This window comes from Cynoglossus semilaevis, chromosome 8, assembly GCF_000523025.1.
Source record: "Cynoglossus semilaevis isolate Cse_v1.0 chromosome 8, Cse_v1.0, whole genome shotgun sequence".
Lineage (NCBI taxonomy): Eukaryota > Metazoa > Chordata > Actinopteri > Pleuronectiformes > Cynoglossidae > Cynoglossus > Cynoglossus semilaevis.
The window spans coordinates 5737142-5764384 of NC_024314.1; the positions used below are offsets into that span (position 1 = coordinate 5737142).

The 27243-nt window shown below is 43.0% G+C and overlaps 1 protein-coding gene across 7 annotated transcripts in view; it reads left to right on the forward strand.

Annotated features, from left to right (window-relative positions):
* Nucleotides 1–27243, forward strand: part of LOC103381752 (retinoic acid receptor alpha) — a 176290-nt gene that overhangs the window by 142079 nt on the left and 6968 nt on the right. For 5 of the 7 annotated variants that reach the window (XM_025057418.1, XM_017034297.2, XM_025057420.1 and 2 more), the window contains 7 exons: nucleotides 4864–5012; nucleotides 11681–11822; nucleotides 17849–18009; nucleotides 18123–18299; nucleotides 18393–18597; nucleotides 18769–18927; nucleotides 19415–21925. In XM_025057418.1, coding sequence (XP_024913186.1) covers nucleotides 4864–5012; nucleotides 11681–11822; nucleotides 17849–18009; nucleotides 18123–18299; nucleotides 18393–18597; nucleotides 18769–18927; nucleotides 19415–19611 — 1190 coding nt within the window. In that variant the 3' untranslated portion in view covers nucleotides 19612–21925. Of the gene's footprint in view, nucleotides 1–4863; nucleotides 5013–11680; nucleotides 11823–17848; nucleotides 18010–18122; nucleotides 18300–18392; nucleotides 18598–18768; nucleotides 18928–19414; nucleotides 21926–22921; nucleotides 23123–23533; nucleotides 23637–26615; nucleotides 26698–26909; nucleotides 27026–27129; nucleotides 27200–27243 lie in introns of those variants that run through there. The other 2 variants (XM_008314268.3, XM_008314266.3) reach the window with 2 other exon arrangements.

Here is a 27243-nt window from a genome sequence, read left to right on the forward strand (position 1 = left end):
AATCACCGGTGCTTTGCCACGGAGTTTGAGAACCACCACGCTACATTAAGCTATTAAGATATCTGTAGGCTACAAACACACATGCACACACATATACGCACACTTACACATACACAGTGTTTATTATGCTTTTATGTGATTATGCTTATGAAAGGGGAAATTAAAATAAATCAAATCCCAAGGCTTCGACACTATTCAAATTAGTATATATCACTGAAAACGTGTTGTATCCAGAAGCTTAATAACATCCAGTCTACATTAAAGAGAACCTGGTTTGATTTCAACATAAAGCTGACAGAAGTCCATGACTACATGAGAAAAATGGACTGCTCTTTATGTCCTCAAAATATCAAAACAAGCCCATACTAGTAGATCAGGAAACTTAACCAGAAAGTCACAATATTCCCATTGTGGGAATTCTGGGAAAAATGTGGGTAATTGTCTGAACTTGTACTGTTTCTTTAAATAATGACTGAGTTGTATGGGAACAGCTGTTTCACATAAGGGAGTGGTTGATCTTGTTAAATACTCATAATGATCATTTGGAGTTGTTTGAGGAAAAACGGAGTTTCACAATCATCAGGAAACTGGATCTGAATGGGATCACTCCATCTCTCACTGTTTTACACAGCGACAGCGCTCTCTGACAAGGCAGGTACACGTCTAAATAGTTCTGGGTGTTTCTTGTTATGGTCAGCCATAATTCATCGCCGTACTTTAGAGATGGTCTGTTTTTGCTGCGTGTCAGGTTTGTTTTGGTTGGTAACACCTGATGGCCTGGGGGCAGGACTGGTCTGACAACATACCTGGCTGCAGACTTGTTTGCAGCCTCTTGTGTCAGGGTAACAACAGTGTCACAGACCGTATGGGTTATCAGGTTTGGGTTTCACCTCCTCACATAAGTACAGCAGCTTTCTTGGCTTGATTGTTTTTTATTGTACCAGCATTGTCGGGCCTTTTTGTTCCAGTGGCTGAATCACCAAACAAAGCACAGAGTTACAGCCTGTTCTTTCTCCCAAGCACTTGGCTAAGACAGTGATATTCGAGCAGTAACTTATGTATTAGTTACTGTGGTGATTTTTGCTTTCGCCTGATGGACTCTGGCCTGGAAACCTCGCACGACACAACAACTCCTCAGTGTTAAAATGTTGCAAGGATATCGCGGAAAGCTCTCCAGGCTAGTGTGAGTCAGTTCTTCCAGTGTTTGTGCATCATGATTTTGCGGATCACACAATAGACAGTCTTGTATGAGAGCTGGTGATGATCGGAGCTTGGATGCGATCTGGCATTGAATAATGTCCGGGTGAAGACTGCTGAAGGGCTAAGTAGCTGCGTTCTCTCTGCCTCTCCGTCCACATAGGCCTGTCTTTGTTTTGTCCCATGCTCCAGCCTGACGGGGCTCCAGAAGCCAGCCATTGTATTTAATTACAGTCTCCAGCCCCCTCAAAGACCCTTGTCCCAGTGTCCCACATTTTCACGGTAGCTCTCATTAAGACTGTGTCTGTGTCTGTGTGTGTGTCTGTGTGTGTGTGATCACAGTTTCATTCTAATGGCTGCAGTCCAGCCCTCAGCACATCAACGTGTTTGCACTTCTGTGCATATGTGCAGAAAGAGCATACACTATATGTGTTGGTCTACGCGTGTCTAATCAGGACATCTGAAATGAGGACGGACAGCTCCGTCAATGCACCGATACTGCAGAACACAATCTGAAGGACTATCGAGAAGACACGTCATTTTATATAAAGGCTGCACTTTTTACTTGGAAATACATTAGACTTGCGTGCGATCGAGTTCGGCGCTCTGATGTGACACAGGATGTGGTGAGAGGCTAAATTAACCGCTCTCTTATTTGATGTTTTGCCCAGATGATCGCTGTCCCCGCAGACCTAACACAGAGCTTGATACCACTGCAGCACTGCCCTGATTGGCTCTACTCATCACTGTAAAAAACGTGTACATTTATAACCTGAGGTGTGAAAAGAACTTTTTTGTCCCCCCCTTGTGGGATTTTTTTCCCTAATATTTAATAATTATGATTAGCCGTTTATCCACAGCATGTGATTAATCAGATTAAAAACTTTAATTATTTGAAAACCCTAGATTTATTACATTTTTGTCAGGGTTTATATTGACATAAAAACCGTGTGGAACTATGTATGACTGAAGCTCCCATTTTTTTTTTTTCATTTTGTTTTCTTATCATATACTTTGTTAGTCTTTGACTTCAAAATTCAAAAATTCTTCATACCAAACCACAGATGATAAAAGGTAGTATTTGCTGTCGTTCAATGTAGAGTTATGTTTACAATTAGAGAGTGCCAAGCGGCGGCCAAGTCTCCAGGAGCTGCAGTGTCCTCTGAAGTCGACGAGGCACGACCGTGCGTGTGTTTAAACTCAACCCTTAAACCCCAGGAGAGGAACTTGACAAAACTAAGGCAGCCTTGCCTTTTACTGGCTGTGCACCAAATTTATCGCTTCATCTGTTTTGTGTTTTTGTGTATTGCTCAAGCTCACCACATCGTTGCCTCTCCCCTTCCCTCCATTTATTTTCCACACTCTTGTCAAAATTTCAGTATCCTTTTTCACTTTTTCTCCTGCTGTCAGTAAATAAAAAATCACCCCCAGTCGGCACAAAACAGACGGCAACAAAAAAACTCACATTGAAAAGAAACAGTGAGTTGGTCTTTCTTTAATTAGCTCCATCAAGTCTCCTGTTAATATTGGTCTTATTTCTACTAAACTGAATCTATTTCTGTTCTGTCTGTTTTTACCTACATAAAGGCGAACAATAATTGCTGGCATAAAGGTGACCTTTGACCCTTTCAGGGTCCAATAATTAAAATCTCCTAATTTCCCAGACCTGCTTGGGCGTCATTTTTCCAACACCAGCTTTATTGCCTCTTGGCTTAGCTGTTTCCATCATCTGAAACCCCACTGGGACGTGTTACTGAAAAGGCTAGGTTTTGTCGTGCGATGCTTGCAGATGGCCATCTTTTCATTCTTGGCCCTCACGTTGATTTATTTTGGTTACTGTTAAAGTGGTCATCTCTTGCACCATCTGCTGTACGGGCACCAGCACTGTAACTGGAGCAGAAGGATGTATGAGTAGGTGAGGGTGAGGAAGAGCTCGTCTGTTTTCAGCCCTGTCTCGCTGCATACATGAGGCCCGTCCACGGTGCTGTAAGTGGAGTGTGTCCTCTGTACTCTGCTCTCATTGGACCAGACTGCTGTTTAAATATAGATGCATTATTTACACACCAGCACTGAGCTGCAGACAGCTCCATAAGTCCATGTTCTTGTTAGCTGGGCTGCTGACCTGGACTCAACTTCAACACACACACACACACACAGGCCACCTTAAATCAAGGGTGGTATTAAAATAATCAATGCAGTAAATATCAGATAAAATTAAATCCTAAGTTGTGAATAAAGACACCAGTTCACTTGTTTATGAACAGAGACATTTTAGTCATTGATGTATTTTTCCTCTTGACTGCTCTTGTGGTGTTTGCACCTTGACCTTCAGCCCAGTTCATATGTAATGTTACATATTTAGGTTTTTCTCTCTTGTTCCCTTTTCTTAAAAATCTTTTGTTGGCTGTATTGCCCCGCTTTTAGATCTGTTTCTGATAAGGCTGGGTCAAAATGTTGATGCATAATAGGTTGTCTCTCTCCATTGTTGTTTTTTTCTGTTCACTAAAACAGATACTTTGCGATGTTCATCAGATTTAGACAACCTTCAGTTGGTCAAATGTCCTGACGGCTGCCTGTAATTCTCGCCCTAATTCTTCTGGTTCTGTGCTTTTGGTTAAAGTTTCAGGCATTCGCAGTCATTGTTAAGTTATGGTGATTTACAGCGTAATCTGCCATGACTATGATGTCATAGTCATGGAACATGCACATCATTGTCAAACCTTTGAATGTCATGGGTGAGTCAGTCAACAACAACAACCTCCAGGTAAAAAAACATTAACATGAAAGAAATCCAGAGAAGTTTGTCAAAAGTTACAAAAAAACACAAAATATTCAAAGTTTTCTTCCTGTTATTTCTGGTAAATCAGAATCAAACTCATACACACACCTGGAAATTGAAACACCTAAAGGCACCACCTGCAAACTGTGATTAGGACAGCTTCTCTGCACTAACAGAACTCAGGCTGCAGCTCAGCTGTGTGTGTTTGTTGTTTTTTTTTGTTAATGAAATAAAGATGTGTGTTTACTCACAGGATATTGAGGTCAAAGTCCAAGATACCATGAAAATAAAAACTGTTCATATCTATGAAGCCCACCCCAGATTTTTTTCCCTCATCAAACACTGAGCTGAACAGTAAAAAGAACCCTCCAGAACTATCTGAGCTCCTTTTACAGTCCCAGGAAACTGTGGTTTCAGGGAAAAACAATTCTGTCTTTTGAGACTTTCTTTTTCTTTGGTCCAAGCCAAAAAACAAGAAAACCTTCCTTCCTGCGTGGGGACTACCAAAGCCTGGGCAGGAAGACAGCCTTGTACTTGAATTTTTTTTCTGTCACACCTATAGTTAGTACGTGTATGTGTACTGTATGTCCTCCTTTGGCTGTAACACAGACCAGATCCCACTGTGACCTGCAGTGGTAATGGCTCCTTCCATTTATATAAGGTTCACAGCTGATTTGTAGGAAGTGCTGTTGTCAGCGCACTGTCTTTCAGGACTGGAGGGGTTTTTTTGGTTTTTTTTTAAGCTGTGTGTTTGCACTGGTGTGTGTATTTGTGGTTAAGGTTGTATTTCCTCCCAACGATATTGATTAATGCTCCAAATCTGTCGGCCCTCCATCTGAAAACGCTCACTAACCCCTTCCCTCTCTGCTCTCTCCTGCTCACCGCAGCTATCGAGACCCAGAGTACCAGCTCAGAGGAGATAGTGCCAAGCCCGCCCTCGCCTCCCCCACCGCCCCGCGTCTACAAACCCTGCTTTGTGTGCCAGGACAAGTCCTCAGGGTACCACTACGGTGTCAGCGCCTGCGAGGGCTGCAAGGTGAGACTCCTGGCCTTATTCAGACCCAGCACCGTAAAAACCTGAGTTGTGCAACTTTCATGTTGAGTCGTCGGGTCTGGAGCAGATGGAGCAGAGGAGAAAATCCACAGGCATTATCAGTTACTTTATTGAACGCTCTAATCATCAGTTTGACCTATTGGAACTACATCTTTCAACACAACGTGCGCCTAAACACAAGATAACACACACGTGGTCTGTAGGTAACACACTCCTTAACACATTTTCATTTTTCTCCTGCCCTTCAAGTGTTGTTGCTGCTCATATCTTTGCTGACGTGTCCACACTGACCGTCTGTTATCAATACAACCGCATTACACAGGTGCTGAAGAGGCCTCATAACCTCCATCTGCTCTCTTATCAGCTGATAGTTGCTCTGAGCATGAATACAAGCTCTGCTCTCAGTGTTAGCACACACACACACACACACACACACACTCACACATACAGCCCTTTATCTGGCTCAGAGGCTGGACTTCAGTGTGAGCTTCAGAGCGGGATGGGAACCAGAGATCTGTGGAATCTGGTGTAGTGTTGCCTTCAGGTGCAAACCTTATATCAGCACAGTGCCAATGTGTCAGGAACCACCACCCTTTTTTTCTCCTTGTTCTGTTTATGTTGGCTCGGTTTTAATGCGCTCTTAAATGAACCAAACACCAGGAAATGAAGTTTTTACTGTATGTAAATGACAGAGCTCTCTGTGTAGAAGGAGGAGGTCAGGAGGAGGCAGGGAACGGGCGGTTGAATACAAGCAGATTGTTGTTGATGGTGACAGGTGCCTGCTCCACCCTCCGACTTATTGACTACAGAGCCAATACTGTGGTCTGTGTTTCCATATGTGCAGGAATAGGAGCAGTGCAGAGGGAGGGAGGAGCAGCATGCAGAGCAGAGAGAAAGGCAGGAGGGCAGTAGCTGTAGCTAACAGCTAAACGACATAAAAGAGCAGGGAACCCCACGTACCCACGGGGGTCGGGGAGCTGAAGTCCAGACAGAAATGATAGAAGAGATCAAGTGCAGCAGCATGTTCCTCTGTAGCCGTGAACAGTGAAGAAGAGTCGTCGTGCAGCAGATTAGGTGGACGGGGTCACAGCTGAACTCATTGACACCACAAGGGAAGATGCTCAGTGAACCACAACACAGAGGGGAAGAGAAAAGAATGCACAAAGAACTGGAGAGTGCAGCAAAGCTGGGGAGTCTGGCACACGTGTGAGCACGCAGACATGCATGCAGAGATGTTAGCCTTTAGCGCCGGCGCTCCATGAAACTCAAAACCGCTTCCCAAACATGACTTATAAAAATTTAACAAAGTAAATAAAAGCCGACCCCTGTGCTGTTTTATAGGCGCAGTCGAACGGCTGCTGTCTGCGCCGCTCCACGCTGCCCCCGCTGCCCCCGCATGAGAATAGAAAGACGGGTTTTTCCATTCTCAGTCAAATTTGGCCAAAACAAATATGTAAGCAGTTATTCACGGCATTCTTACTTAGATTAATCGTTTGTATTCTTCTGTAATCTGAGGGTGTGTGTTGTATGTTGTACACTTACTGTATGACAGGTTGACTCAGTGTGGACAGAAAGAAAAGCAGAAATGGGTGTGTGGACGTCTTTGTGGATTGTACAGCATCTGATTTAGAAATATGTCCAGAAAATTCAATCTGGTTTCTAAATAATCAGTTACCTAACCACTGGCTGTTGCCACACACACGCCACGGTTCAGTGTTTCAAAACAGTTGAGACGCAGGTCAGAGCCTTGGGAAACTGTGTACTTAATTCCAAATGTGTTTAAGCCTCCAACAGGATGTTGTTAACATTTGCTCAATGTTCAAACTTCAGCTGTTGTTGGAGATTATACCTGTGTTCAGTGGAGCCGTGCTGCGGAGGTTAGCCTCCAGAATCAAGGATCTTGTTCTTGTCATTATGCTACAGCTTTCAAACCATTAAAAATGTCCATTTGATCGATCACCTTTTTAAGATCACTCTGTTTCGGTTTACCGAAAAACAAAATGTGAGCATAAATAACATGTGTATCCACTGTGTATTAGACCGTGTACTGTTTTGATTAGTAAGGCACATTACTTTGATGAACATACATACAAAGTCAAATTGAAGTCATTAAAACCAATGTCATTACATCTTTTGTAGTTAACAGCAGAGTATAGTTTAAAAAATAAAAGAGTAGATATCTGGAGACGATGGTCATGGTGCTGAGTGACCAGAGTGGTCAGGTGGAGCAGATCATCAGATGGTTTTCATGTGAGGAGGACAGAGGATATTCAGTGTCACCACCGTCTCCACCCCAGAGCGACTCATACAGACAAAAAAAATCTCACTGCCGACAACTTAATGTATTCAGACGCTTTGACTTTGATCTCAGACGATCTGCAGCGACGGCACACTGGAGCTCTAATCTGCTTTAATTGTGCTTATCGAACATCGCTCCCCTTTGTATAAACTTTAATTAAATAGTGTAATAAGCGAAATTACAAGGTCAGTTACAGCTGCTGAGGAACGACCCTCCCCGACCTGTTTGGAATAAAACAGATTCTGCACTTTGTAATTCTAACGTCTCAAACACAAAACCTTTTGACACAAACCTGGGTAAGGTGTAGATAAAACAAAGCGGGGAGAGGGGGGGAGGTAGGACAATAGACGAGCTGTGAATATGAGTAATTGGTTGTTTCTCTTTAGTAATCACAGCCTCGCCTCCCTTTGATAGCAGAGAAACTGAGTCGGACTTGACAGTGTAATTAGCTTTTTGAGGCTATTGCTCATCGGGGATATCACTGATGGTTTAATCTGTCAGCCAGGAGACAATTTGCCAAGTGGATTATTACGGAACAATGGAAGTTTAATATATAAATAATACATAATGCCATCAGCTGCAGAGCCTCACTGCTGCTGGCAGCTTGATTCAAGATGTTAATAATGAAAGTGTCCATCGATTTTGTTAGTATTCCTCCACCAATCTGAACATCTGAGAACCGCATGCTCTTCAGCCTGAGAATGTTTTTTTAAACATGTTATGATAAGGATAAAAATGTAAAAAAAATAAATGTAAACATTCATATTCAGAAACTTGTCCCCCTAGAGCAATTAGGAAGACAGAGAAAGATAATTCAAGAAAAACAGAACTAATTATTAAGTACATAAGAAAGAGTAAGGCATAAGACCCAGATTTAGCATCATGCTAATTTAGAAGACAAAACCAACTTTCTAAAAGTTGGACATTCTGGTCAAGTGTGTTCAAGGGGTGCGAAGGCACAGAGGCGTAAAATGTCAGTAATTCTGTCAGTAAATCCAGAACCCACAGTGCTGACCCTTTTTAGCTTCTGCTAACTGCTAATACAAATACAGAGTATTGATTTAATTCCTCATATTATAAGACTGCATTTGAAGTGCTATTCCTAAAATAAAATATTAACTGCATGCAGAAGGACCGGAGACTCGTGTGTGTTTCACCACTCTGTGATACTGAGTTGAAAACAAAGCCATTAGTCCAAGATTATATTTCTGCATGAAACATATGTTCACACAAGTCCTGAATAATTGAGTGTTTTTACACTAAAGACCCGTCATAACACCATCTAATGGACGGTTTGGACTGGTGTCTGCTCATAGTTCAGTTCGGAAAAAGCCTTTCAAATTTTACATGCAACTGTAAAAACACCTCATGTCAGACGTTGACTTGCTAACACTCTGCTCGTGAAACCGTCTGCCTGCCCACTCCACCGCCGCAGTGCTAATCTGAAATATTCAGCATGCCCTCTCCATATCTCCGACTTCAGAGGAGATGACTGGGCAGAGCCTGTTCAATAATTCAACACTACAGGCATGTGAACGTATACGCTGCCTCATCAGAGAGCGGGGTAAGACGAGGGTTAGCAGTGTCTGTTTTACCGCGGCGTGCCAAACTACAAAGGCATTTCCTGGGGGCTGCAGCACACGCAGGAAACAGGAGGGAGTTGTCGAGCTCGGCTTCTCGGCAGCAGCTCCTTCGTTTGTTGTTTAACTCCTGCCCCTCGCGCGTCGTCACTGGCACCGTGTTTCACCCTAGCACCCTGTAGATATCGGCGCTCACACATTAAATCTGCATGCCCACCCTGTCGTCTTTATTCTCTCTCTTTGAGGCCTGCAAGAACGCAGCGGGCAACCTCCCCATGTGTTTGAAGTGTTTTTCTTTCTTTCTTGCCAAGTATCTGTTTTTCATATTGTGTCAGCTGTGGCAGCAGCTACTGATGCTCATGATGTTTTTACACCATTCCCACTACTGGTGTTTGCTTTGCCCCAGTGGGATTCTTTTTAGCTCCTGTTTCGATCCTTTAATGCTCTCTGTCACTAACCCTATATGGGACATACAAACCACAATTCACAGATGTTGAAACTAAGATGAAAAACTTCAGTCAGTTTGGCTCCCACTTTTATGCTGGCGTTGACACAAGATGGCTGATGGCTTCAGTTATGTTAAAAAGCAGACAGTATCCACGTGCATTCTATAGTCACTGGGCAGAGCAGGGAATGTGGAGTTAGCGTGGCATTAGCCAAAGCTAATGGCATTTTTATGCACAAACTGGGACGCACCATCGATCAGCGGTTGTGTTAAAGTTGAGTTAAACAGTTTTCCCTGGATCCTCGTTTTCTCCAGCCTCACCCTTCCCCTCGTCCGTCTGCTACTCCAACAATAAAACATGTCCTCACACAGGTTGACTTCCTTGAACAACAGCCTTATGTTCACACAAGCAGTTTGTCCGTTAATGTTGAGTTCATGGCACGAGCAGACACATGCGTGATGTTGTTGTTCGTTCTTCCCTCCCTCACCGCCCAGGCCCTCCCTCTGTGGCACTGGTCGCGGCCTTCATCTCTGAACGCTGCAGGGTGGCTGACAGGCCCGCTGAGGGCTCTTGTCACTGGCTGGATTAAGCGGTGATACAAAAAGAGGCTTATGGGCGGCAGGAAGCAATGACTCTTTAAGAGAAGGAGGTTTGGGGGGGCAGGGCCCGGAACAATCAACTGGCGCATGAGCCCCAGCTCATCAGCCAATCAGAAGGTGCTGCGAGAAGGCACCGTGGCCTCATGGTGTCAGGAGGGAGTAGGTTAATCCCCTGATGACATTAGGGTCAGGGTCGGGGCGACGTTGGATCAAAGTGGAAATGATACACAGTCACAGTGCCACACAGAGGCAGGCTGACAGTAGCATTAGCCTTAGCAGCTCGGACTGACATCAACCTACAAATAAGCTTGAAACATCCCCCATTAAGTCTTCTTAAACTTTATATTTTATATATTTATAAAGTTAGTAGTATATTTTATATGATCATTTGATGTCCACCTTCTGTCCACCAGGGCAAATCTGAAACAGATACATGACAAAGGAGTGCACACTTCCTCCCTATAGTTCTTCTGAGGCGGGAATCACGTCCACTCAATGAGACCGGTGATCCACGAAGGACAAATTGCAGGCTTAGGTCCAGCAGCCATCTGTCGGTTAGCAATGCTAATCCTTAAGCGTTGGGATGGGACTCTGTGACCAGCCACAACAGCACCAACACCACCCTCCCCCTCCAACCACACCACCCTTGCACCATGGCCTGTGTCTAAACGTGTCACATCATTATTGACATTGACCTGCATAAAGCTGATGTCACGCTGCACTCACGCAGATGTGGTTGATTTGAATTAACCTTTTCTTATCTTTTTTGACACACGAGAAATGACACACGAGAAATGTTATAACGTTAGAAAGTAATAAGGGCACCGAGGTTAACATTGATTTTATCGGGGAGGAATGGAATTGAGGAAAATATGTAATGTGATGAATGGCCCTCCAGCTGCTCAGTCACTGTTGTCTAACTCCCGTGCTTCGGCCTCTGGCGTACTGTAATTTTCTCCCCTCCATCACAGCCTTTGAGAGCAGATTTCATAATTGGCAGAGGCACCTGACTGTGGGATTAAGATACGACAGTCATCTGAAACCCCAGCTGTTGTGTTTTATTCTTTGGACTTTTCCCGTCACTGGGTTTATGACCCATTATTGTGAGCTAATTTTCTGGCAGATGAAGCTTTTCTTAAGGTTCACAGGGAGCGAGTTTTAACTTATTACTGAGGGATGTGTCCTTTGTGTGGGAGGCAGGTTTCGCTCTGTTTCCATGCCTCGCTTTTTTTGTGCAATCAAAACACAACTTGTCTCCTCGAAGATCTACTCGTTCAGCCAAAATGACCAAATGCGGGCTCATTTGAAATCGTCCTCCACCCTGTCAGCTTTGACTAAAGGGTTCTCCCATTCATTTCTGATTTGGACGGCGTCCTGAGGAAATGTGAGAGAAGAGGGATTACACAAGCTTGTTCAATGTCCCTCTCTGACGTCACGTGCCGCTTTTTAATTTAACTGTTTTTAACCTTGAAAGCCACCAGGGAGCGTTGCTTTGGAGGGAGTGGAGAGTGAGAGAGGACACCGTAAACACGGCCCAATATATCCACAACATGCAACTGAAGCAGATAATAAAAGCAGTGATGTTGATATACAACCGTACCACAGCTCCATTCACAAGGGCAAACAGTGCGCTGCTATTTGCCAAGTCATTTATTTATTTGCTGCTTTAAATTCCCTCACCCCTGAACCTGTCCTGTCCTCATCACCTCCTCTCTCCGTCACACAGGGGTTCTTCAGGCGGAGCATCCAGAAGAACATGGTGTATACCTGTCACCGGGAGAAGAACTGTATCATCAACAAAGTCACACGCAACCGCTGCCAGTACTGTCGGCTGCAGAAGTGCCTGGACGTGGGGATGTCCAAGGAGTGTAAGTACCAAATTACCCAAAATGCCCTGCTCCCACACACAGCTGTTGGCCATGTCATGAACAAATGGGGTCGCTGTTGTTTAATCCCAGAATGGGTTGAAGGATTATTGCCACAGTAGTCGGCCTTAAACCAGAGTATTTGTTGGCATTATTCCCACTACTTTGTTGAAGTAGCATTACTAACTCACGCATACTTGAGTTTGGCAGAGATTCAAGTGTGGAAACACAAAATGTACACTTCATTGTTGACTGTTGTCTTACTTTATTAAATAGCAAAAGTAGCACGAGCTAGTGTAGTTAGAGATCAAAGATCCGAGATCAAACAGTGTTGTCTAAACATCATAACCACAAAAGATAAAGTTCAACACCTTTATAAAACAATTAATATACAGCACAGTAGAAGCACTAAAAAGCACTTAGCCGCTGAGGATCTTACTGGGATTCAGGTGTTTGCTGCCTTTTTTGGTTTTACATATTGTTGCTTTCTCATGTTATGCAGCTGTTTCATTGTCAACTATAAAGCTAATACCTTGCTATGTTCGTTTTTAAATGAACAAAAACAATTCTTGTCATTTTTGTATACGTCCTTGACTTGGCAGGAGCAGTGTAGCACAGCGACGGCATGTGTTGACAGAGCTCAGCGAGATTAAAGTAGTGCCATCTCCCCTCAGATAACATTTTAAGTACAAGGATCATGTGTGTCTGTCGTAGAACCTTTAATGTAAACTTCCTAACAGCTAACATGTTAACGTCAAAAGCCGTTATTATATTTTTATGATATTGTTATATTATATTATATTTAGATTTTCACTCCTTTATTTTGAGTGTACATAATCATCAGTCCAATGCTGATTATGTTTGTGTTGGGGGCCACAGAGTGTTTGTGGAGAATATGTACTGTAAAAGCACGGACTAACAAAGAGCAGCAGTGATGCAGACTGTCAGTAACAGTCAGGGTGTCGCCAGCCTTGGCAGGCCTCTGTGATGAATATGTTCTCACCTGCCGAGAGTGAAAGACCAGGCGTCTGCTTCCATCATTGCACCCTGGGGGCTGTGTGAACGTACACACTCCCACGCATACACACACACACACACACACCCTCAGACTTGATGAAGGTTTGACCAAATGTAACACTTTGTTTTTTACATCAACCAGGTTCTATTACACAGTCACAAATAGAATGACTTTATATTAGAAGGAAATATTCTGTACCTGTAAATACTGATGATCAAACATGAACAGAGGAGGCCCTCCCATCACCGGCTCACACCTGTTAAAACACACACTCACACACACAAGTCCCATGCTGCATCACTACCTGCGTCCTCCCAGCGCTCTTTACCTGGTCTTTGTGGTAGAGTGGAGCGGAGTAGAGCGCTCCCCGTGCCACAGCACTGAGGTTTACAGTAAAAGAAGCTATCCTCCGAGCTCCTTACCTTTGAATGGGGCCATTAATCATGGTTAGAGGGATCACAGCAGCCCAGTCTTTTACACACAAACACCCACACGCTCTCCGAGTACAGAGCAGAGGCCAAGACTGGTGCTGGAGAGCCATCTAGTGGCGAAGAGGCGGTACTGAGTAATTGAAAAAACTGGCCTGAATCGGTTTCCTGGCAGTTGTCAAGATTGGAAATGTTCGTATGGGAAAGATATTGACCACCGTTGTCGGAAAAATGAAGTCAAAACTCTCTCAGAGTCTCATCCTGATTGTACAGATTGCTCCTTTTGTGTCAGTGGAAGTGACTTTGACTGGTGTTACTGGTCAGGGTTGGTGAGGAGGGACAGCATGGCCATCTGGGGTCGGCAGGGAGTCTCTCTGGCACACACACGCACACGGACAAACACACTCACACGCATAATTTCAAGTGTAAACAAGGTGACTGGCACAAACTGTTGTGCAGAAAAAAAAAAGCTGAAATGTAAATAGGCTCTGACAGCTTCACTTAAACCACATACAGTGTCCCAGAAGGTGGACGTCCCCCCCTCGGTCTGCACTGGGGGACGGCTGTGTGACCTTACGTCTGCCTGCAGACAGCTCCAGACAAAAGTGCCAGGCTCGCTGCCAGGTGGCAATGCCAAGCAAGGTGGCAGAGGAAGAGTGCTGTGAATGGGAGTAAGTCAGGCTGAAGTAGTGAGGACTAACATGGAGTCTCATCTGAAGAGTCTGTTTCATGTTCAAGGAAACATGAACTCATTTCCTTGAAAGTTGGACTGGAGATGCAGAGCTGACCGTTGGTGTTGTTGCTCAGGCAAAAAATGACCCTTGATTATTTAATGTTAATCACACATGGGTTCATCAAAAGTGTAACAAACCTGTAGCGTGAGCACATTTTCAGCAATGTTCAGTTGTTTTAATGCTACAACACATTAAATTCAGCTGCTGGCTATTTTCCCAGTCTCTGTATTTTGTTGTTCCTAGGGGCTGATTGTATGATTCAGATCCTTCACAATGTGTTTATGTTCCGGTTCAGATCAGCAGCAGCAGCCACCACCCCCTCAGTACCTTCCTGTCCTTATCATCATCTCCCTATTTTTGTGCCAGGATCTTAGAACTATTGCCCCCATGTGTTCTTCAAGGACGGAGTTTAACCTGTGACGGGGGCAAGAGTAATAAAAGTAATATAAGACGAGGGAAAGAATGATGAAGAACAGCACAGAACATAACAGTACAGAACAGTACAGTACAGTACAGTACAGTACAGTACAGTACTGGGAAGAACAGAACAGAGTGTGGAAGGGGGTGGAGCTCTGCAGTTGAAGTGAAGGGGGTGATACAGGGCTGAGAGAGAGAGGGGCTGGAGGACAGAGGGAGGGAGAAAGTTTCATCACTGTCTAACGGTGGCTCTGTGCTGCCAGCAGCAGGAGCACAGGGGGGAACATTGACATTTTTATCTTTCCATTGAATTTAATCTCTGTGATGGACGAGCTGCCACCACTTTAATTTTCCTCACACGAATTATCCCCTTTCTCCCCACCTCTCTGTCTTGTACACAAACACACACACACACACACACACACACACACACTGAGGCAGTAACAGAAATAGTCTATTAACTGCACACCGAAATCTGCTATGCAAACAAATGATTGAATGATAGCCTACTATCTGTGTGTGTGTGTGTGTGTGTGTGTGTATTGAATTCAGTGCACATTTAACAGCAGCTCCTGTAAATCATTCTGATGCAGTGTACATGAACCACAAACAATTCAGGATGCAGGGCAGCCATTAGCATTCATATTCTCATAATGCCTTTGAAAGATGCAGTGCTCCGAGTTAACACAAACGTCAGAATGCACACACTCACTCACACACAATAAAGATGGAAGGTAGTATATCATTCATTTGAGCTCCTCGCCACCACCCCCACCTCCTCCCCCTCTTCCTTCAAGTTATTGCATGTGGCAATTCTCCATGACAGATCGCCAGTCGTGCCTAATAGTTCTTTAATGACTTCATTAAATTGTGTTGTGCGGCTTATGATTGTGCTGCCAATTTGTCAGTGCGAGTTATGTCTGGGCACACGGGATGGCCCACTTTTATTTGTGAATTAATTGGACATCGATTGTTTTTTTCTGGACACTCGGCTCCTCCCCCCTCTCTTGACTGACAGGACGGCGATTCAGAATCAAACCGTCTGGCCCAGATAAATTCAGCTGCTCACTCACCACTTTTGATGTGTCTGAATAATAGACTGTGTATAAGAACAGGGCAGAGGCTTCTGTAGTCCTCGGTGAACCCCCAAGAACCAAACAGCACATTTATTATGGATTTTTTTGGGCTGTCAAACAATTAGAATTCCAAATCCCATTAATCACATGTTAGCTCTGTAGGAATCACTATTCTTCATGATTAATTCTCTTTATAATGAATCACAATTAATCAGGATTGATCCAGATAAATGTACATTAGTAAACAAACAAAAAAGATGGAGGTATTAATATGGGAAAATGTCAAGAAAAGTATATATAGTGTAACTCAACAGTTACCTTCATGGAGTTGGTGGAGTTTAGTCATTGTTATAAAAGCTACATAGAGTTTCTTTAAAACTTCACTGAGTCATTTTCCTCAACGACATTAATGAGTCTGCAGTCTGTTTGTCTGTTGTGTCAGTCGTTGACTGACTTACAGTCCTCAAGCCGGGCCACTGACCTGAAGTTGAAACGTCCACAAAGGCATGCTGGGTGTTGAGATGCAGCTGGAAGTGCTTCAGTGTAATGGCCACTCTTCCCCACAGTGTGTGTAAATACCAACATGAGCATGTCTGTGTAGATGTGTCTTTTAGACTGAAGGCATTTCCTCTCACAGTCATAATCAGCCCACTGAGGTGAGTGTGAGTAGAAATCGTCTCACTGATTTCCCTGTTTTCACTGGTGTCACTTTAAAAGGCTGTCGTTACAGCGAAACGTGCTGTTTCTGATTTATCCACTGTCACGCTTTTACTGCTGCACGACTCCATGCGGTGCTTCAACTGCAGAGACGCTGGATCGCCACACGAGTGCAGTTGAATTTCTGGGAAACGATGTATTACCATGTGCACAGCAGGGTCATCTCAGTCTCTTGTTTTAGCAAACAGTGCTTAGCAGTAACACGGCGCTGCAGCAGACTCCCAGCCTCCGCCTTGGCTCCTTCCCCTTCATGTTCCCCCAGTCTGGGAGACCTGTCTGTGGGCTGACGAATGAGCATCAGCTCTGGGTAGCGCAGCCCTGCCTGGCCCCAGGCCAGTCCCCCCACCCCTTTCAAAGACACTGATCTCCCATCAGCCGCCGCGCTCTGGCCCCTTAATGGTCCAGGTTAGGATTAAGACCAGGAAAATCTGATCTCGGGTCAGTTGCCGGGAGGGAAATTGGGCTACCCCAAGGGGAGGTTGAGATGGAAAAATGATGAAGATGGTTTTATGAGAAAGGCTTTAAAGCAAAGGCAATGCAATTTTGAAAAAGAGAGATGGCTCGCATGGAAAATGAAACCAAGTACAATCAGGAGCATGAGAGTGTGCTTTATAACCAAGAGAGGCAGAGAAATATGTTACACAGAGGGTGAGGCGGAGAATGCTGGGAGGGTTTTCTCCTCCACAGGCCGAGCAGCCGACTCCTTTTAAAACCATTAGAGGCAGGATATTTGTCATATTATGTTATTAGATTAGCCCAGACCTCTAATGAAAGTTGTGGCTATTTGTCAGCCTTATGGATAGCTCCTTCCCCCTCCGCTATTTATCAAGTAGCAGCCCATCTCGCCCAAACCCACCCCCCTCCCTTAACACGCACATACACAAGCAAGAGGTGGGCAAACTGCACCCCAGTGTGGATGGGCTGGCAGAAATGAATCCAGCCGATAATGGGATTCCAATGCTAAACACCCACGCCTAGTGGTTTTTGTCATTTGGGCTGAGCCGACTATTCTCATCCAGATTGCCCAGAGGGAAATGACACTGGATTATTTCAAGCCCCCCACCCACCCACCCCCCACTATTACCGAAGCTGTCTCAGTGCATTAATCTTCTAACGTTAGATAAAAGGAGTGAAGCTGTTCTCGCTGCCACAGACACAACATTTTTTTCCTGCCAATGACTTTTTCTCCAGCGTCTGTTTGTTTTAATACTGTGATAATATCCAGGCTGTGCTGGAGCCCCAGAAAAAGACCACAAGTTTAAGGTCCAAAGCACAATGATGTGTGTTGTACGATCCAGTTGAGAGTAAAATGTTCCATGGAGCAGCTGAGTCCTGTACTCGGTGTAGTGATGAAGAACTGATAAATGTGAGTGGCCAATAAGAACAGTCCAGCTTCATCATCTACCCTGTTTCCTAAAACCCCAGGTTTCTATTAGTCTGCCATATTGATCTGTATTCTTCATTTTCCTCTAAATGGGATTGTACTTTATTAAGATCACATCATCATCAAATATTTTTCAAGAATCCATCCATCCATGTCTTATTTACAATCAGTGGTCATAAAACCGCTGTCATGTCATGAATTCCTGAGAATGTCAGGCTGATGTCGATTGCTCTTCTGTTTGTTTTCTCTCTGCAGCAGTGAGGAACGACAGGAACAAGAAGAAAAAGGATGAGAAGAAGCAGGAGTGCACGGAGAGCTACGTGATGACTCCTGACACGGAGCAGATGATCGACAGGGTCCGCAAGGCCCACCAGGAGACTTTCCCCTCTCTCTGCCAGCTGGGCAAATACACTACGGTCAGTACTATCTGTGTCACATGACTCTGTTTTTTCTCATCTGGTGAACTCTGGATGACCAGCATCTTTCCTCAGTCATGTAAAACTTCCCACAATTCTCTCCGCCTCCACAGACTAACAGCTCAGAACGACGCGTGTCCTTGGATGTAGATCTGTGGGACAAATTCAGCGAGCTCTCCACCAAGTGCATCATCAAGACGGTGGAGTTCGCCAAGCAGCTGCCAGGCTTCACCACGCTCACCATCGCTGACCAGATCACTCTCCTCAAAGCAGCCTGTCTCGACATCCTGGTGAGAAGCACTGACTGGTGACTTTCTTCAGTAGCTCCTTACGTTTCAGCCTGCAGTACTAGTAATTAACAGTACTGCACTGTCACTCCACAGATACTGCGGATCTGTACACGCTACACGCCAGAGCAGGACACCATGACCTTCTCCGATGGACTCACGTTAAACCGGACCCAGATGCACAATGCCGGCTTCGGTCCCCTCACTGACTTGGTTTTTGCATTTGCCAATCAGCTTCTTCCTCTGGAGATGGACGATGCAGAGACAGGGCTCCTCAGCGCCATCTGTTTGCTGTGTGGAGGTATAACAGGGTCTTTAAAAAGAAACTAAAGCCCACAATAATGAAAATGGTGAAAATAATGTGAAGCAGGGATTCTGTCTTATGCCTTGTCGTTGACCCCCACCTAGTGGCTGAGTGTCGTTATTACACTTGGTAGAGTAACTACATGTTGTGTCGACTCTTCCTCAACAGATCGCCAGGACTTGGAGCAGGCGGATAAAGTGGACGTCCTTCAGGAGCCTCTACTGGAGGCGCTGAAAATTTACGTGAGGAAAAGGAGGCCCCACAAACCGCACATGTTCCCCAAGATGCTGATGAAGATCACCGACCTGAGGAGCATCAGTGCTAAAGGTCAGCGTTACACTCTGGACAGCACGGTTTCATTCAGAAACAGTTTGTTTGTGTTGTTATGTTGTTAAAAACCACAGGACAAATACAGATATGTTAAATACTAGGTCAGGTAGTGACTGACTAACAAGGCCATGTCACACAACACTGTATAATTGGTGTTTAGGTGTGATAATAAAGTATATTAAATAATTATTAATAAATAATAGAAATAATTATCTTTGTTGAAACAGTTTTCTGTCGAATCAAGATCTTAGAAACAAAGATAAGTACATTTATTAAACATAAAAATATTACACATCAGTCGACTAAGTCTATATACTAAGTATATTTACACAATTTAACCAGTGATATTTTGTTGACTAAACCCCTAACAGGTCTGTTGGCTGGGCTGAGACTAAGATTAAGTTACAGTTTGGTCCAGAGACTAAGACTACATCTTGACTGCCTGTTCATAATACCACTGCTTCATTCTTTGTCTCTTCTATAGGAGCTGAACGGGTCATCACCCTGAAGATGGAGATTCCTGGCTCCATGCCCCCTCTCATCCAGGAGATGCTAGAAAACTCTGAAGGTCTGGAGAGTGGGGCCACGGGTAGTCGTGCCAGTGGCGCCCCCCCTGGTAGTTGCAGCTCCAGTCTCTCCCCAAGCTCTGCCCAAAGCAGTCCAGCCACACATTCACCGTAGTAGGCAGTGGAACTGGCTCGCTCTTTTTATTTTTCCTCACAGTGCTCTCTCTCCTCCTCCTTTCAATGTCCTGAGGAGGAGGAGGAGCGAAGGAGGAAGGCCCTGACTGTGACTGCTGAAAACAGGAGACCTGCAGAGCCAACCTCCTCCCTCTCCTATCACAGAGATTCCCCACCTCCTCATCTGCTTTCTCTCACTCTGGAACACCGTCCTGGCTTGAGGGTGAGGTAAAGTCAGGGCTGGCCAGGGAGGAGACGGGGCGCCTCCTGGAGACCACACCGTTAACACTGCTGATGATGATGATAACTCCTCCACGTCCTACCATTTTCCTCCTCATCCTCTTTACTGTTCTTGGAAAGACTAATAGAGACTAAACCTGGACGAGGCAGAGACCAGTGTGTGATGGAGCTGAGTCTGGTCGGAGAGTGTAGGACAAATGTTTGGACAAGAAAAATAATGTGTATGAACTGATTTAAATAAACACCAGACACTTTGTTTTGGTCGTACTCTGAGGCAGACTGCAGAAGACCCTCCTCCTCAAAGACTCTGGGTCTTCCCTCTTTTTAACCACCTTCAAAGAACAGATTTCATACAAAAAAAGATATATAAAATATATATAGAAAAGTTAAGGAACTTATTATGATGGACATGTCCAATGTGGGACAGCAGATGGACAAGACGACGTGTTTTCTGAGATTAGAAGTTGTTGTAAGGCTTCACTGTTTCAATCCTATCACACTCATCAAGAGAATGAGGAGAGACGTTTGAGTTTGATCGGCTGTCCACATCTTTGTGGTTAATGAGAAGCAGAGGACAAACCCACGTCTCTCCAGTCTATACACACACACACACTCACTCACACATCTGCACAGAAAACAAGTCGCAATGAATTACACCTACTATTCCAGGTTGGATTTGTTTTCCTTATTTTCTTTTTGTGTCGCTTCCAAGAGAATGGAAAAAAAATGATTGTATGAACTCAGTTGTATGATATGATGTGGTCACAGGTCCTTTCAAGAAATCAAATTAATGAAGATTCATTTTTAAGGTGTATTTTAAGTAGCCTTTGAGTTTGTGTATATAAGCTGTATTCATTTCTTTAAAACTATGAAGAGTTTTAGGCTTCACCTGATTTTTTTTTTTAAACCTTCTGTGTTTTTTTGTTCATAGGTTTGTGAGTCAATGGAAAAAAAGACATTTTGAGCACATTTTACTGAAGGATGTTCTATCGTGTTTTGTGTCCTACTAAATACTGGGCAGACCCTTAACCAATCACTGGCTGTTCAGATTGTGGTTTTTCACAAACAGTTTCAACCTTTGCCCCCCACCCTCACTTTAGTTATTTTTTGACAAACAATAGAAAGAAAAAAAAGCACTCCAGTTGGGGCAGAGCTTTTTTGGGCCATATATTAAGAAGAGATGGCGTTGTGAGTACGGCAGGCTCGACGCCACGCAAAACACTGTGAGGTGTGAGCGAGCTGCAGCGTCAGGGAGAGGTCAATTGTGAAGAGTGTTTATACGCACACTGTGCTAAACACGCCCTGAGTGGATCTGTAGTAGATGGGACTGTTGTAATCCCTCTGCTCAGTCAGAGGCCAGAACAGTGAAGCTCCCTAATGTGATTTTGGTCAACACAAATCTCCCTGTGGTTTAAAAAACAAACAAACAATCAATTTGTGACTTTTTTTGGCCGAATCCAGAGCAACCTTGGACCCTGTGACTCACCCAAAAGCCAAATCGCCTTCACAGTCGTCAACACACGTCATCGAGACCATCATTACTGTACACATCCAATGTCTCAGGAAGGAATCAATTTTGTGTGCTTGGCCTGTTCCTTGTAAATGTTCTGTGCTGCAGCCCTTAACCCTCCAATCACGGATGCACAAACAAACAAACGTCTGCTACTGAGCCCCTGGATTTTCTTCAATCACTCACTTTACTTTTGCCTGGCAGACCAGTACTTGTGTTGAGAGACATGGACCACACAACATTACGACATGGGATGCCAGTGTGGACCCTCTCTCTCTCTCACTCTGTCTCTCTCTTTCTCTACCCTCTCTGAGTCATTCATGTGTTATTTTAATTTGTACGGTTAAAGCTGCTTTTTCATCATTTTAGGACTTAACATGTCCAGACCGGCGCACAACGTCTCCCTCCACAGCTAATCTGGAATAGCAACAGACGCACCTGTCAAGTTTTAGAAATATGGAAATATGTTGCAATTTTGTCAAGATTATCAAGCGACTTTGGAAAAAAGAGAAAAAAACAAACAAAAAAAGATTAAAAATAAAATGAACATTTAATAATTATTAAATGGTGTCTGTGTGTCCTGCTTGTCTCTCGCTCTCCATCTCTTCTGCAACAGGTTTTTGTCACGTCAACAACGATAAATCTGTCATTTTCTAGAGGTTTAAATTATACAAAATATATATTTTGTTACCATTGGAGGGCGCTGTATAACAAAGCTAAACTTTAAAACAAAAGTACAAAATATATTACTAAATAATCATCAGACATGAACATTAAATTGATTTTTTTAATATAATTATATTACGGAACTAACAAATAACTTTGAAAGAAATTATCAAAACACTAATTACGTTTGCCTTTTAGTTTAGTTTGTTTTTTATTTTAGTTATCTGTTAGCTTTTTTTTTGCTTCCCTTTACGAATTCTATGTTTTGGCTAAATATTATCATTTCTAGATCTTCGGCAGCTGTAAATACATTATGGATTATCAAATGCTTCCAAGAGCCTGGTAAATCAAAGTATTGGTAACTTCTTGAGTTTTTTTTTTTTTTTTTTACCGTAAGGACACCTACGTGTAAAAACAGTGTATGCTGTGAATGTAAAAGCACAAATGTGTGTTTAAACTCAACAAGTAAAATGTTTAATCAACATTATTATTTATCTGCTGTAAAAACTAAATTAGACAGATACCACTGGAGCCTGACATGACTTCAGGAGGTAACATACGTTGTTCACAGAAGCCCGGTTATTGGCCTTATTGTACGCTAACCTCTTACGTAGATGGTGACACTTGGTCCAATCATAGAGCTTCGCGCGGAAATTTAAATATTTTTAAACTTCGTTGACGATAGAGCCATGGTATCCTTCCGCTACATTGTAAACAAAGTAGTCCCTCTTGGTAAACGTCAAATACACATTTCATTCAAATAAAAAAGAATTAATAAGGAGACATACAAATTAATTACACAATATAATACTTGAACCAAAAAACACATGTGAGTCAGTTTATTTTGAGAGGTTTAACGCGTAACTGTAGTTTGGCGGAGTGACACTGTAGTAACTCTGAAGGAGGCGAGAGTGGACAAGGAACCGCTGCATGTCCTCGGTTAGTAGTCAGTCAACCGTCTTCACTGAGGTGTTCGGTGAAAACTAACTGTACTTTTATAGGTTGATATGCTATTGTAGTTTAATTAATCTTCGACGCGATTCTGTCGAAGTTTATGGATTTCAAGAAGCCATCGCATTTGTGAACGGAGATACAGGTAAAGCCAAAAACCTTTCGTTTTGCTTTCTTATCATTTATAGTGTGACTACGGCGTTTCTTGTGTGACGCATATTTTACGTTCTATGTACTTTACTTATGTGCGAAATCATATTTAATAAATAAGAACGTCGTGGCGATTCTTCAACGTATCGTCTTGGCCAGTTTTACTGTCGATGTGTCCTTACACGTGGTGTGTTGTGTTTTAACTAGTAACCTAAAGTCGGCCTGTTCGTTTAAATCTGACCAGGTCAAGGAGACTAGTCACTGGTCAATCAGTCCAACTCGTGCATGGCAGGTTTGGTCGGGGCTAGCTTTTAAAGAGTGTGCTTTAAATAAAATTTTAAATGTCATTAAATTATTTTTGTTTTTTGTAAACCTCTTGCTTTGATGTGTTTTCTGTCACCGCCAGGTAAGGTTACAATAATGCCGATACACGGGAAAATAGTGGTGATAAACAGAAGCGGAACAGACGGCATCGAGTTTCCGCTCACTGCCAACTGTCTGTTTGGAAGGTGAGTTCTTTAATATAAGCACATTTTATTACCTTTTTATCTTCTGATTTTCTAACGTATTTTGCAACATGATTGGTCTAAATGATCGGTACTGTTGTAACATATGTGAAACATCCATTTATTGTTTCATAACACAGGTTACGTCCTTCAGTGTAATTTCACACAACGTGGTGACCAAAGTGTTGTAAAAACCCATTTGTTCGGGGCGGAGCATCCGTTGCTTTCGTCAGAATCCACGTACACGACTGCAGAGATGAATTTAAGAAATTGTTGCACGTGTTTTGATGAATCCAGTAGTTAGTGAATTAATTAGAATTGAAACGTTTTATTAAGTATTTTATTTTTAAAAAGTGTTCTATAATTTCAGCTATTATTTTGTTACAGAACACATAAATGTATGCAGAAGTCTGACTGGCAACAATGTTATGCTCCATCTACACTGAAAATGTTAAATCAACAAATCTAATGGATCGTAGTGTTCTAATGTACAGGTAGTAAATGACTTACATTAAATCTTACAACAGAAATGCCATACATAATTTAAAAAAAACAACTTTCATTTCAGCAGTATATCATTTTTCTTCCAATGTCTGTCTTGTCACCTTGTAGAACACTGTTGAGCATAACCACCACCAATATCATTATTATCATGGATTTATGTAGATGTAGATTTAATTTATTATCAAATAGCTGACTTTTGGTTTCGCCACAGCAGAAGATTTGAAGCAAGAGAACTGCTTTTATTTCATGCTCAATGGTAAATGTTTTAAATTACCCACTGCTGTTGCAGTAGCTGCTGTGTACAGTTGTTAAATAAACGACAAGTATTGTGTAGTGTCAAAAGTTTTATTTTTCAGAAATGTTAAAAATCGCTTATGTACTTCTCTGATGTTTCTGACTTGATATCATTCGATGCAAACCCCTCAAAATCGCTATCTTCACTGTCGCTGTGAAATAAAGCCAAAGTGTTTTCATCAAGCCCAGTAGGTGGCGCACTCTCCCAGTCTGACTCGGAGTCAGTGGAGTCTGAATTTGTCAGTTCAGTGGTTATGATTCCAACTTTCCTGAAGCTGTTAACGACAGTGGATTTCTTTACTTTTGCCCACGCGTTTACAATCCAGGAGCACACCTCTGAGAACTTGGCCTTTTTTTGTCTCCCATCAGACATGAACTCGTGCTCCCCGTAGGCCATCCAACTCTCCCACTCCTGGCGTGCATACACTTTAAAAGCATACTTTACCCCAGCATCTAGTGGCTGGAGTTTGCAGCTGAGCCCCCCTGGGACGATTGCTAGCTGAGTTTTATTCTCCTTCAGTACTCGTTTTGTATTGCTATTCTTGTGGGATACTATAGAGTCCATCACTAAAATACTGTTGTCATCAATGGTAGAGACAGGTCTTTTGCTCCAGCATTTATTCACCCAGTCCTGCATGACTGTTTTATTCATCCACCCCTTTTTGTTGCAGACAACAATGCAATTTGGGGGGAAGTTTTCAGACGGCATGGTAACACGTTTAAAGATGATGAACGGAGGCAGCTTGGTCCCATCAGCAGTGGCACTCAGTACCACTGTAAAGTTTGTCCGTTCCTGGCCTGTAGTCGTCACCTTGGCGGTTTTCTCAGCGGTAGTCACCACAGTTCTGATTATGGGAGCATCAAAGGACATGGGCACCTCATCCATGCTGCCCACATTGCAAGCTGTGAAGTTGTTCTCAGTTATAATCCTTTGAACAAACAAAGTGAATTCTGCTACTTTCCGCTGCCAGTCCTCTGGCAGCTTATGACCAGGAGCCGTCTTGCCTCGACCTCTGACTACAAGATTGTTCCTCTTCATAAATCTTTGGCACCAAGATGGGTTGCCCCCAAAACCTTCTAAGCCCCTTTCCCTGGCCACGTTGATTGCCTTCAGGCGTATAGCAATAGTACTCGCAGCTCTCCCAGCATCTCGTTGTGCAGTAATCCAAGATACCAGTTCCCTTTCCAAGTCTGGCCAGCGGCACTTCATACCCCGCCCGTTTGCTCTTAACTGTGGGCACATGCTCTTTATTTTGTCCTCATGCAGCCTCCAGCGTCGAACCATGCTTTCAACGACGCCAGCCTCACGTGCAGCGGCTCTGTTCCCCTTCTTCTTAGCCACAGCTACCACTTCCAATTTCCTCGCATTTGTGAACGACCGACGTTGTTGTTGTTGTTGTTGTTGTTGCTGCTGTTGTTTTTTTCTGGTTGATTTCTTACTTTCACCACCAGCCATGGTTGCACGAAAAAGAGCCGTGCACAAGTGAACGTTTATGCCGATGTTTTTCTTAGCATCTGTTAAGACGATTAAAAAAAGAAAAGACGATTAAAAAAGACTAGCACCGATTCTCACTCTAAATGCTTGAGTCCATAACTCAGATCTGGATGTTATGCGATTCTCCGTAGTACATCCGGGTCCTGGTATGTTTTTCCGTTGCAACCATTACATTACAAAATAAACATCAAAATTGGTCACACACGTCATGCGGCTGCAATGCTTTTATTTTGAAGGCGATTTCCACAAGACGTTCGAAGCAGACAATTAACTTATTGTCTAACTATAAACAGCAAAGTATTTTATTCATTGTAAAATAAATTTGTTCAGCATTTTGGTAATTCCTTGTGTGGTTTAGGATTGATAATGTTGAATTATTTAAATGTATCTCTGCAATAGTCTAAAGTCTTTCTCACACTTATGTTAATATTTGGATTAGTAATGGGTTTTTCCTCTTGGCTAGCATTATTGATTATTAGTATGTTTAACTTTTTATAAAGACTTAAAATTGAAGTTGGTCATGATGTATGTATGTTAAATGTGTTTCTTGACCCTGTGAAAGACAAACTATTTTTAAGTGTTCTTCTCACTTGAGCCCATCTTTCCTTGAAATACATAATATTCCCAGTTTAGACCAGGTCATCTTCACATTCTAATTGTTTTTGTTTATTATGTCTTTGTTTCTACAGGAGGCCTGATTGTCACATCCGTATTCAGCTTCCTCATGTGTCCAAGGAACATTGCAGAATTGATCTGAATGAAAATAAGGAGGTAAATAAACCTAGGAAAGAATTGAGATATGATATGTATTTTCAAATATTTTTGATCTAACTATTAGTATTTTGTTTGTTTATTTATTATGCCTTTATTTAAAAGTCAATTGAGGGCAGTAATAGGAATAAATTAAATCCATGGTTGTGGTTTTCTTCTGCCTAAAGCTCCTACCACATAGAATTAAGTTATTTCTCCTGTTTGTATTTCAGGTGGTTTTGACAAATTTGAGCTCAGTTAATCCAACACGGGTCAACGGAGAGATCCTGCAGCAGTCTGAACGTTTAAAGCATGGCGATGTGATAACAATTATTGATCGTTCTTTCAGGTTAGTATCTGATAACTTTGTTTCTTTAGCTTGTGTTCTGTATATGACACTTATTTGGTGTATTTTAAGGGTATGTTACTCACTGACTCTAAATATAATTTTAGATTTGAGTATCCTCCAGCACCGACACCAAAGAAGAGATCGTCCACAGGAAGCAAAACTAAAACTCTCAAGGTGAGCTACTTTATAATACTCAACAGTTGTTTGTTTTTGTTTTT